General features: G+C 30.5%; 2 protein-coding genes across 2 annotated transcripts; one reads left to right on the top strand and one right to left on the bottom strand.

Moving 5' to 3' along the window:
• Positions 1-546: 546 nt before the first annotated feature.
• Positions 547-5276, top strand: LOC132952284 (wolframin). Its single transcript, XM_061024543.1, has 11 exons — positions 547-1063; positions 1149-1253; positions 1431-1550; positions 1698-1794; positions 2544-2689; positions 2950-3587; positions 3683-3848; positions 3918-4085; positions 4158-4390; positions 4447-4728; positions 4787-5276. The coding sequence occupies exons 1-11, from the start codon at positions 1006-1008 to the stop codon at positions 5252-5254; spliced, it is 2481 nt and encodes an 826-aa protein (XP_060880526.1). The 5' UTR covers positions 547-1005; the 3' UTR covers positions 5255-5276.
• A 737-nt stretch (positions 5277-6013) lies between these two features.
• Positions 6014-8842, bottom strand: LOC132952285 (facilitated trehalose transporter Tret1-like). Its single transcript, XM_061024544.1, has 8 exons — positions 8365-8842; positions 8151-8277; positions 7807-8063; positions 7561-7737; positions 7288-7488; positions 7064-7207; positions 6690-7005; positions 6014-6517 (listed from the first exon to the last, which is right to left on the bottom strand). Exons 1-8 carry the CDS (start codon positions 8458-8460, stop codon positions 6306-6308), a joined length of 1530 nt encoding a protein of 509 aa, XP_060880527.1. The 5' UTR covers positions 8461-8842; the 3' UTR covers positions 6014-6305.
• Positions 8843-11860: the final 3018 nt, after the last annotated feature.

Raw genomic sequence — 11860 nt, 5'->3', positions numbered from 1 at the left:
TATAATGTCCGTTGTATAGCCTATGTAAAAACAGTGATTGTGCAAGCATAGGTACTCGTCCCACTTTTAACCCTGAATAATGTTAATCCTAATTTGTTAAAGGGGACAAGAGCACCCACAGAATTATAAACCTGAAGGCATGGCCCCTTCCGGCACCCCCTGCGGGCGTGCGCCATTAAAATCTTAAAAAATTCAATTTTATTTTTAGATAACAAAATAATAATTTCTTATAATTTTATTGTTTTTTTAGTTCTATAATTAGAGGGCATAATTTAGTTGCTTTTTAAGACTTTTTTTGTGTTAGCTGCGATGGCAAAATGCAAATTACTAATGAGGCATTATAATGTAGCCTTATAAACTAGCTTATAGGTCTATGTATGTAGCCATGCAAGCACCAAAATTGGTACCTACACAAAATGGTTATTATCCATGGCGTTTTCAGTCTATTGTCGTTTTTGATCAATTAGCCCCTCACGAACAACTGGACGTGATTACGACTTCTGCGGTATCAACGAGGGGGTCCGTCTATAGATATAGACCAGTGTTAATATCAACGACGACAGTATCAACTTACTATCTCGAGTTTATTTTCGCATTAAATTCACATAATATTTATTACGTTAAATGCCGTAAAAGGTTATTTTCAGGGTCCTGGGGGTCGAAGATCAACGATCCGCCGCCGAGTGTATTTGGCAGCGATCCGAATAACGGCCGTGTGTTTTGTTTGACAAACGGCACGAGGACACGATTAATTACATTTCCCTTAGTACGGAATTTAATACGCGATTCGCATTTCAGTCTTGGGTTTCCGACGTCGGACATTCATGAAATAATAACTGATACACTGATCATAGCTATTTTTACCGACACCATTCGCCACTTGATCGGCACCACCTCGAGATGTCACGTGCTCCGTCACCTTAAGCCCGTCATCGTTTAGCCGGTACGAAAAGTGTTTTGTTTTTGATTTCCACGAGATTCGTGCTCTTCAAACTGGCTGAGGACATGGCCGATCCCATAATCGGGCAGAAGTCGACACGAAGGAAACAGTGGACCTTACTGAGTAACAACCCATCATTATTTAATGATATATGAAATATGTTTGGGTATACCGGTGGTATTTTATTTTTATTTTTCACCCTGTGTAGATCGAACCCAAAGTCGATACAATCGTTTTGGAAGTTTCTTGGCAGAAGACGGATGGCCCGATTCACAGGTCGATTTGGCCAAACAGTTGCTGAATGAGAACTGCGGTAAGACTTATTTAGATACTCTGATATCAACCTATAAATTATGAATGATTATTTATAAATTATAAGACATTTAAGAATAAATCATTTTTATTTTTCTACAATTAGGTAGGTATAGTAATATTACAACTTCTATTTAAGTATTTATAATTTTTAAATTACCTTTTTTTTATTATACAGAAGATGAAAAAGACCAAGAAGAAAATGCTAGTTTAGGTGTTTATTGGCTGATCAAGGCTTCGTCGCAAGGACATAAGGAGGCAACTGAACTTTTAAGAGAATGTCTTGACACAGGAAAAGGTTAGTTCATAATTTAATTAAGGTTATTATTTAATTGTAATTTATCAATCATACCCACTAATGTTATAAATAGGTAGGTATCTCAGCTTCAAAATTATTTTTTAAAAACTTAGGACGCATTAATTTGTTTACTGAATACTTATTTAGGTATCACTGAACATAATTGGTTGGATGTCAAAGTTTGTCTGGAAACTTCTCAAGAGGATAAAATCATTCAAAAAACGGCACACGAAATATTTGATAGGTACTGTTCTGTTATGATTAAAATTATTAACATTTGTGTATAATATAATATTTCAGAATAAAAATTAACTTAATATTCCATTAGGAGGATGTCATACCCGTATGTGTGGTCTAAGTCTTACACTAATTTGTAAATTTCCTTTCAATGAACCAATTTTGTGTTGTTAGCTTTAATATTAGAGTATTAATATATCAATCTATTATACAACTTAAAGGTAAGAATATTATTGTGTTTGTTTGGTGTGTTGATTTTTCTATAATAATTCATGTATTATAGAAATGTAGATAATATTTTCCCCTTAAAGTTTGATAATATATCAATTCTCTATTAAATCTATCTAATAACACAAAATTAGTTCTGCTAAACGCAAATTTATCATCTTGCAGGTTTGTAAGACTGATACAACATATGCGGTTGTAATGAAGAGGGCTTCTGTATAATGAACAACTTTTAACCAATCAAAAATTAAAAAATGTGCTATTCAATTAATTATATTAAATCACTATAAATTATTAATACATAACTGACTTAAAGAGATAGACATAATATGATAGATAAATACTGAGCTTTAAGTTGATGCTAAATTTAAATAATTCAACTAAGCAAAATACCATAGTACATTGACAAATTTCATAAATGTTTTCAGTTTTTACTAAATTTTGATTGTGCTCTTATTCATTTATATATTAGTTATAGTGTAATTTATTCTTCGTGTTATGTACTCAATACATTATTTTTTGTTATTGCAGGATGTCAGCTGGTGAAGACTTTATAACTAGTGACCAATTGAAAGACGAATTAAATCAAGCATGTAGCACCAAATCTATTAGCTCAGACATAATTAAAGTAGATGAAAACTCTAAAGAATACAAACGCTTAAAATCATCACGGCAAGGTATTTAAAAATATTATAGCAATAAAAATAAAACTATAACTTTGAAATTAGTGGATGCTACAATAACTATTGTTGTTGTGCTCAATATAGAACCTTTAGAAAATAATAACCTGTTTCCCCCAGAAATATAGATATTATTATATTATTACATTTATTGTTTAATGTATCTTCTAATTGTATACATGCCTAAGTTTGTCATGATTAAATAAGTGCATGTATTGATAAATTATAATATAATATATAATATGTATTTGTTTTAGACTGGAAATCCAGAATAAATGAATCTGGTGAAAAACTTACTGAGGATGTATTAGTGAATGCTGCTAAAGATTTTTCACGTGGGCAAATGCCACTTGTGCAAAAAATGCTCACCATTGAAGAAAATAAAAATGCCATATCTACTACTTGTGACTTATTTCTCCAGCCAGTGTACATCATTCACAATTATAATCTTTGCCTTCAAGAGAGATTGAATAAAAGATTTTCCAAGCTGCCATTAAATCCATTCTCATATTTTCACGCTCCAACATTGATAACTACACTTCTCTGTTTTATATTGGGCTTGGATGGTATTCGTTTGTTGATTCCTTATATTCTATTTTATGGATCATTGCTTGCAATGGTGGTTGCTACAGTATGTGCACTATGTGCAAAAAGAGATTATGGACGATTCCGCCGATGGTCAAATTTATTCATCACATACAGTGGTGGTTGTCTCAGTGCTCAAGAAGCAGAATACCAACATTTGATGAATACTCTTAAGCCATATGTTTTCTTTTTTGCGTCATTAGGCGCTCACTTATTTATGAAGACTGTAATTGATTCAGACACTATGTTTCAATCTGAATTAACCATTGTATCAATTTGCTTAACATTTTATACGCTATATTCGTTTTCGGTAACTATACTATGTCTTACTATTTATTTATTTTAAATATATTATATTTAGGAATGTATCTTTTATGTAATAAATATGTGTATGTATTGTTGTAGTTATCTGGCCCCAAACTGGGGAAGACCAAAAACATAGATCTTATTGCGCTGTTATCGTTTTGCGTCAATGTGCTAGCAAAATATCCATATGAAACTGATACAGTAGTTAGCAAAGGTTGGAGATTTCTTGATTTGCATGTACCAACATTTGCATCATATGTCATCGGTAAGTTAACTCGCGAATATGTTTTTATTATCTATATTATATTAACTACATACAATTATTATTCTCTAGGAAACGGTGTTGAATTTTGTCTCAACTTTAGAGCCCTATTTTATTTAATATTACCAGCTATTATGGTTAAAATGGCTGCACGTAATAATTGGAGAGGAATTTACACAGACTTAATACCACATTGCATGACACTTTCGTGGTGGCAAATGGCTCTAGTTGCTTCTCAAGGTATATTATAATATTTAATTGAAAACTAAACTAGTGAATCAACTAATAATAATGTTGATAATTGTTTTTCAGAGTCTACATGGTATGGACTAGTTCGTAGTATATTAGCCTTAGTCTGTGTGTTTATACTGTTTCCGATTACTGGTATTTTCCTGCCATTTGTCACTATTGGGAATGACTTTGAGACTATATATCAGATTATTCAACTGCCCGTTGTTCTAATATTTATGTGGATTTTACATATAGTTTTGCAATATTTCAAACGTAAAGGTTTTCGCACTGATTCATTTTATACGTATTTGCAGGTATTTGAATTAATATCCAAACTATTAGCTTAGTAAATAACTGTAATTTTTTATAGGTTCTTATAGTTTTAATCGGTACTACAGTATGTGTTTTTAACAACTATGAGCGTTTACAACAATGGATTGAGCCACCTGCTGACAATCACTTAACATATAATGATTTCTCAGAATTTTGTAACAAAGATATTGGTAAAAATTCGCAAGAGACCACTGTGATGGCTGACATTGACTGCTCACAATTAATTGGTCAAAATGTGCAATGGGATGGTTATATAAAATCTAGCAAAGTTGTTTCAGTATATAATCCCATTTTAGCTGTTTTAAGCTTCTTTCCAAAAGTAAGTTTTATAAGGAAAAAATGCTATCATTTAATTAAGTTTAAATATTTTATTTTAGATTATATCGAATCCATTGACTTGTCTGCTGGGTAAACGTTTATCAACATGTTCAGACAGTTATGGTTGTAACGTGAGCTCAAAGCTATCTGATATTTGCCACTTATCTGAATGGAATCGTTATACATATGAAATAGAAATAAAAATGAGTAATGAAGGTGTTTGGGGCAACAGTGGTGATATAACAACACTGCTAACCAATAGTCAAGACATCATAATGGACAACGCAACAAAAAGTTTAAGAGAAAATGACCATGTATGGTTTTCAGGTCAGTTGTCTGGTAACAAATTTGGTATATTAACAGCCAAAAATCCATTCGTACAAGCATCTACCGTCGGATGTTTGACATGTTCCAAGGTTCAAGTCATCAACAACAATGTTAGACAAAAATCATTTGATGACGAATTGGTCAAATGTGCTAAAAGACTGTTTCAATTCATTTTATATCCAATTGTATTATTTAAATGATTTTCACAAAAAAAAAAAATAATCCTACTAAAATTAGTTATCATTAAAAGTTTAATATTTATTTTTATTACTTAAAAATGCTTTTATAAAGTATCTTTTGCACTGTGTATTATTATATTTATAACACTTAATACTGCAAAGTGCAATAATTAAAATTAATTTTTACTAATATTTAAGAACCTAACCAAAAATTTGTTTTGTTTGTATGAAAAAAAGATATATTTAGTAATAAATATTAAATGTTTAACTAAACACCTAATTTGTTTTCTTAATATTTGAATAAAAAGTTTAAGCTATTAGAATCAAATTATTGTCATGCCCAGTAATTAAGAATAAGGAAATATGGATCTTAAATCATTCTATCATATCTATTTTTTACATTTATAGAAAAAAAATAATAATATTCAGTATTCACTGTTAACTGTTTAGTAACATTATTTGATTAGAACACAATGACAAAATTAAAAATATTGAATAATTTATTATAATTTTGGTAAATATAAATGAGATAGGCACATAACCTGTAAATATTGATATATATTACAGTAATGTAGGTACACATTATACAACAGACAAAAACAAACAATTTATGTGAACCCACTAGAAACTTAGATCAATTTTATAATTCAACTAATAGAATTTAACCAAATTATTAGATTAATCAAGTGAGCATTGAATAATTCATAAATTGATTAAAAATTAATAAAGCGTTATACAAAATGGAAATAAATTTGTTTGTAAAAAGAATAACAATTGCAATTAAAAATGTTTAAAAAAATTTATTAAATTTAACATATTGTAAACATTTCATTATAATATGAATCTTTAAGTAGATATACTATATTAAATTTAAACAATAATAAAATATCTAAGAATATTTTTAATTTATAAAAGTTAAACTTTAACATAAGTTAACTTTTAAGAAGCTTATAAAACCAAAAAATATAATAACTTCAAAGACAAAATAAATACATCACAACTTAAGCTAAATGTTTAAGGTTCCGGATATTGTTTGTTTACATCCATTGTTTTCTGTGGATAACAGTGTAGGTTATGCACCAAGTAACAACTGAATTTCTTCCATTGTCTTGCCCTTGGTTTCAGGAACAATAAATACCACAAAAAATGTGCCCAACACACTGACCAGTGTGTAGAGCCAGAATGTGTTGTATAAATAAATAGTAGATACCAATAACGTGAAAAATTTGGTAGCCAAGAATACAAAGAACCAGTTTGCCATACATACTATTGAGCTAGCAATACCTAAAATAAACAAAAATAATGATAATAATTTAGTATAGTACATAGTTTTTAGTGAATATTAAGTTCAAAACAAAGCTGTTTTACATTTTATTGGCATACTACTCAAGATGCTTAAAACGCATGACAAAATTATTGATAGCAAATACCGATGTATCCTGCGAGGATATATTACCTTTAATTTGAGGTGGAAATATTTCACCCATCAACATCCATGGGATTGGACCAAAACCGATGGAGAATAATATTATGAATACACACAACGATAATAATGGGATAAATCCAATTGATGAGACGTCATAATTGGAATCCTTTGCGTAGAAAAATCCACCAATGAGAAATGTACAAATGCCCATGGCAATAACAGAGTACAAAAGCAGAATCTTTCGTCCTAATTTATCAACAACAAGTGTTGACACATACGTAGACAAAACAGCCATAATACCTACAATAACTGTGGATACATTTGAGCTTATTGAGCTACTAGATGCCTAAAAAAAATTAAAATGTTCAGTAATATTAATTTATAACAATTAGAATATTATTTACATTGAAGATAGTTGTGGTGTAGAAAATAACAGTGTTACATCCCGTAAACTGCATAAAAACCATAACCCCAAGGCCTAAGAATAGTCCGCGCTTGGCTGGTGTAGTTTGGAATGCTTTCATGATTGGAACTTTTTCTCTTTCAGTCTGTAAGAAAAAAAAATTTATTTACTAACAACTTCATACAGCATTATTAAATTATATAAATTCATGTTTGTTGCTTGTACTTTAGCCAAAGAATCTTGCATTGTAATTAATTCTTGGTCCACCTGACCAAAAGGTCTACGGAAATATTTCAATGACCATCGAGCTTTTATAATATTTCCTTTTGTTAGGTAGAAAATTGGACTTTCTGGTACTAAAAACATCAAACAAAAATAGACCACTGGAACTATTGCACAAGCAATAGACAGACCGAATACATCCAACTGTAAAAAGAGCATAAAAGTTTAAATAAAAAATATAACTGAGTTTTATACTTTTATATAGTTAAGACTTACATATGATCCAATGACATAAGTGAACAAGATACCTGAAAATACTTGTAACTGAAAATAAGTTCCCAAAGTACCACGTATCTCTTTATCAGCTATTTCAGCTGTGTATTGTGGTACAATCACAGAGTATGAACCACTTGCAAATCCATTTAGAAGTCTGCCGATACAGATTATTGTCACCTTAAAGAATAATTTTTATATTATATATATATATGAATTGATATTATATTAATAAATATAAATATTTACAGAATCAGCCCAGATTATCATCACCCATCCTAAGAGTGCGGGAATAGTTAACATTATCATCAGACGCTTACGTCCCAATTTGTTGACTAGACCACCCATAAACGGACATCCAAGCATTGCACCAAGTGGCATGCACGACGCAATCCATGAAATGTCGTCATCAGTAATGTGGAATCCATATTGGCCATTCTCCATCATTGGGCCAGCTGGAGACGTCCATCCAAGTGTTGTGCCCATGATGAACCCGCCAATAGTTACTATGATCACATGGGATAATTAATACATTTGGAAAAAAATAATAAATAATTATATTATATTCTAATGTAGGACACTCGAAAACTTACCGATCAATGTGGCTAAATATTGAGTCCTGTATTGTTTATTTTCACAGCCAAACGGTATGTTTTGAGGTAAATTTATAGTTTGGTATAATGTTTTGTCAATAAGAGGAGTGTGTTCACTATAGACTTCCTAAAACAATCGAATACATTTGTCAATAGACAATAGTCTTTTGAATGGCTTAATGGGTTTGCTTGTAATTTGTAATGCACAAAATACCTTGAGCGATGGAATTCTATCTCGGACAGGGACATTGTCACTCTTGTGGGTTCCATCTGGTCCTTCAGTCTCGTCGAACGACGTTAAAGTGCTCATAATTCGCCGGGAAAGGACGATTTCCGGAAATCGTTCCGACTAATCAATCGCGGGTCGCGACGGTCGAATTAATCCCTAATCCCAAAATATCGTCACTGATTTATATTTTCCTATAGTACTACAGAACAACATAGGTAAATGAATTCGAACGGAAAATTGTTGGAAACTCGGAATGTGACCCGGAACTTTGAACACATTTAAATAATCGTAATTCCCAATTATTTTCAATGATAAAAATATGTTATCTAATCAACGGGACTTCGGAGTTCGGACGCGTTCCGATTTGAATATTTGATACAATATTTTCGTTAGGTCTCCTAACTGGCTCTCGTCGCCGTAGTTGTGTTTATTTATATTAATGTAAAATATTATATCTTGAAACTTGTATGTCTTCCTTCGGAAGTAAATATCAATATTTTGACGGTTTGTTCGTTATCGTTTATCACAATAAATGGTAGGTACCGGCAATTACCGGTAATAAATGGTACCGGTAGTCTAAATAGCAATAATGAGACTCGCTTGTTGATAACAAGTATGCGAATTGCGAGCAGTTTAATATTATAAGTTATAACTTCTAAGGTAAGCGATCCGCCTGTGGTAAGACTGTAGGTACGAAAGTATATACTGTTTATTTATTATTTTATATACATAGAAGATAGCTGCTGTCCCTCGTGCATTTCGTTTCCCGTGAAAAATGCCACCACTTATCATATGAATATAATGAATATATATATCATTTAAACTTAATGTTAGATTCGTTACCTACTTAATACACGGTGCAGTGATGTTCAAAACTTAAAAATAATTAAGATTTAAGTTTAACTTTGATTTTCGTTTTATTTTTAACACATTAATCATAACAATGCAAATTAATTTGTACTTAACACTGAGTTTATTTTTGTAAATATTACGCCCAATACGTATAAACTTAAAGATCACGTTATAATTTTGTTTTATTTTAACAAATAGTTAATGTTATTACTTATCAACTATTATGGCTTTGAATATATAAAAGCTATAGAGTATAGGTGTAATTCGTACTATCGTGCCCCTGATTTTTTTTTTAAGCCTATCGATGACTGATGTTTTTAATAGTTGTAGACTTGTAGTTTCTACGTTGTTTTAAATTGTATTCAACCATTATAAACCGATTTTATCGAGATAAACCGTTTCCTGTTAGGTGTCCAATCTTAATCTCCCTTTAAGAATTTCAACAGTAATTTTGACGGTTTTTACCAAATATCAAATACAGATCTAAAATTATATTCAATCATAATAACTATTTTATTTGTTGTAACCAATTGAAACCCTGTAATAAAAATTAAACAAAATTAAATTATTTATTTGTGAGCTGAATATCAAATTAAAAAAAAAAAAAAAACGTTTGCCAAGTCAGGGATCGGCATGTAAACTCCTTGATTTTTATATTTGAAATTTATTAACTGATATCACACCCAAGCAGTATAACAATTTGAATCCAGAAAAATGTCGGTGTGAACAGCCCCACAAAAAATCGTTTTTATTTTCATTTAGTGAGATAGATCTCCGAAACCGGATAGCGGATTACGTTGTTTGGGGTCTTGTAGTCTTGTTAGATCCACATTGGTTAGGAGAAGTGCAGTGAAGATTTTCAGAACTTTATATTTAATAGTTAATTCATTACAGAACATTAAAAAAAATTAAAACAAATTTTATTGTGCGTTTTTTGATGTTTTTCAGCTTTACAGCTTTGTAGTGAATCAACGATTGGAGATAAAGTTCTGAAAATCTTCACTGCACTTCTCCTAGCTAATGTGAATCTAACAAGACCCCAAACAACAAAATCCGTCCTCCAGTTTCGGAAATCCACCTCGCTAAATGGAAATCTAGCAAAAATAACTCTTTTTTTTATCTGTAAAAAATTAAACAGTTTTTTAAAAAAATTTTAATTCTACATTTAGTATTTACTTGATAGTTGTTTTTTAATGAGTTATCAACCAACTTTCTAGCTATCATAGTTTAGGAAAAAAAGTTAAAAAGTTAAAATTTTGAAACTGTTCACGCCGACGTTTTTATGGACTCAAGTGGTTATACCGCCAGGGTGTGATATCAAATCTCTCTCATTAATATTTTATATTAAAGCTAGCTAAATTACCCTCCTACCCATCATTACTGAGTTACATTTTTATTATTTTCATATTTAACACAAATTCTTGAAGTTTTCAAAATTCAGACTTTTTTAATTTTAATTACTATACTTACTTGATTAAAAATCAAGAAAGTAAAAATTCGAATCGTTCATATCTCAGTACTAATACTACTGAGTGTTACTGCCGGGTGACTTCCCCTTCACGTCTGAACGTCTCCACGTCTTGTACAAATATATATATTATTTTTCGCACATAAGCTTATTGTAAAATACCATTACAGATTGTATAATATATTCCAGTAAATATTTAAAAAAAAAATCATGCAACAGACGCTTCACATTTTTTTTTTTGGTACCTATTTATTTTTATATAGAAATTAGGTAGGACGTAGTCACTAAGTATATGTTATTTAGAAGATATACAAATTAATTACAACATAATAGAAAATAAAATATATTATTTTATAATTTTGTATCTCAATTATTTGATTTAGGTCCCTTGTTTTAGATTCTGGGCGTAGGGAGGAATGTAATGGTTTTACAATGATGTTTATTTCTTTTTCTTTTTTATTCTGTAAACACTTTTTCTCCATCTAAACTTGCTCAAAACTATCAAGTATACTATCTTTTCTGAAAGGTTATGTTCTCGAGCTGGTACTTTAGAGAGGTCATTTTTCGATTTTCGAAACGCTACTAGAAATAGAAGCGGTTAAAGGAGAAAAAACGTACGATTTCACGATTTTATAATATTAAATAACTACGGATGACGTTTTCTACCAGAAATATTGCTTCAAATGAAAAATGACAAAAGATATTTTTTGTTGTATTTTGGATTTTGTTCCTTAAGGTTTAAAGTTCGGAAAATTTTAGACATTTTTGAGCTATTTATAGACATTTTTTTGGGAGTTTTTTTGTTGTAATTCGGTTAAAAACATTCGTAAAAACTTAAAATTTGGGTTGTTTACTTGGGCGATTGTAAACTCCGCCAGTTTTATTTTCTTACCTATAATGGGTATATGTAAACTTCGCCAATTTTATTTTCTTACCTGGTCAGAGCTCACATTGCCACATGCCTTCTCACATTAAATACGTTGACATCTATTGCGATGATATACGTCAAAATTGATAAAATATTGTCAAGGTTAGATCGATTCATTAATAATTATTAATAATTTTATCTTCATATTATCTGAAATTAGGATTTCCAATGATGATATCGGCAGTAGGTGAGGTTTACGTAAAGACGTATACTTTGACGAGCATAATCATTCG

The sequence above is a fragment of the Metopolophium dirhodum genome, chromosome 9 (assembly GCF_019925205.1).
Source record: "Metopolophium dirhodum isolate CAU chromosome 9, ASM1992520v1, whole genome shotgun sequence".
In the NCBI taxonomy this organism is placed as follows: Eukaryota; Metazoa; Arthropoda; class Insecta; order Hemiptera; family Aphididae; genus Metopolophium; species Metopolophium dirhodum.
This window is presented reverse-complemented; position numbering and strand designations above follow the sequence as displayed.

Coding starts and splice junctions, on each gene's coding strand:
- LOC132952284 (XM_061024543.1), top strand. CDS start 1,006: ATGGCCGATCCCATAATCGGGCAGAAGTCGACACGAAGGAAACAGTGG. Junction 1,551..1,697: donor ATGTCTTGACACAGGAAAAG/GTTAGTTCATAA, acceptor ATACTTATTTAG/GTATCACTGAACATAATTGG. Junction 3,849..3,917: donor ATTTGCATCATATGTCATCG/GTAAGTTAACTC, acceptor ATTATTCTCTAG/GAAACGGTGTTGAATTTTGT.
- LOC132952285 (XM_061024544.1), bottom strand. CDS start 8,460: ATGAGCACTTTAACGTCGTTCGACGAGACTGAAGGACCAGATGGAACC. Junction 8,064..8,150: donor ATATTTAGCCACATTGATCG/GTAAGTTTTCGA, acceptor ATGTGATCATAG/TAACTATTGGCGGGTTCATC. Junction 6,518..6,689: donor ATTTCCACCTCAAATTAAAG/GTAATATATCCT, acceptor TGTTTATTTTAG/GTATTGCTAGCTCAATAGTA.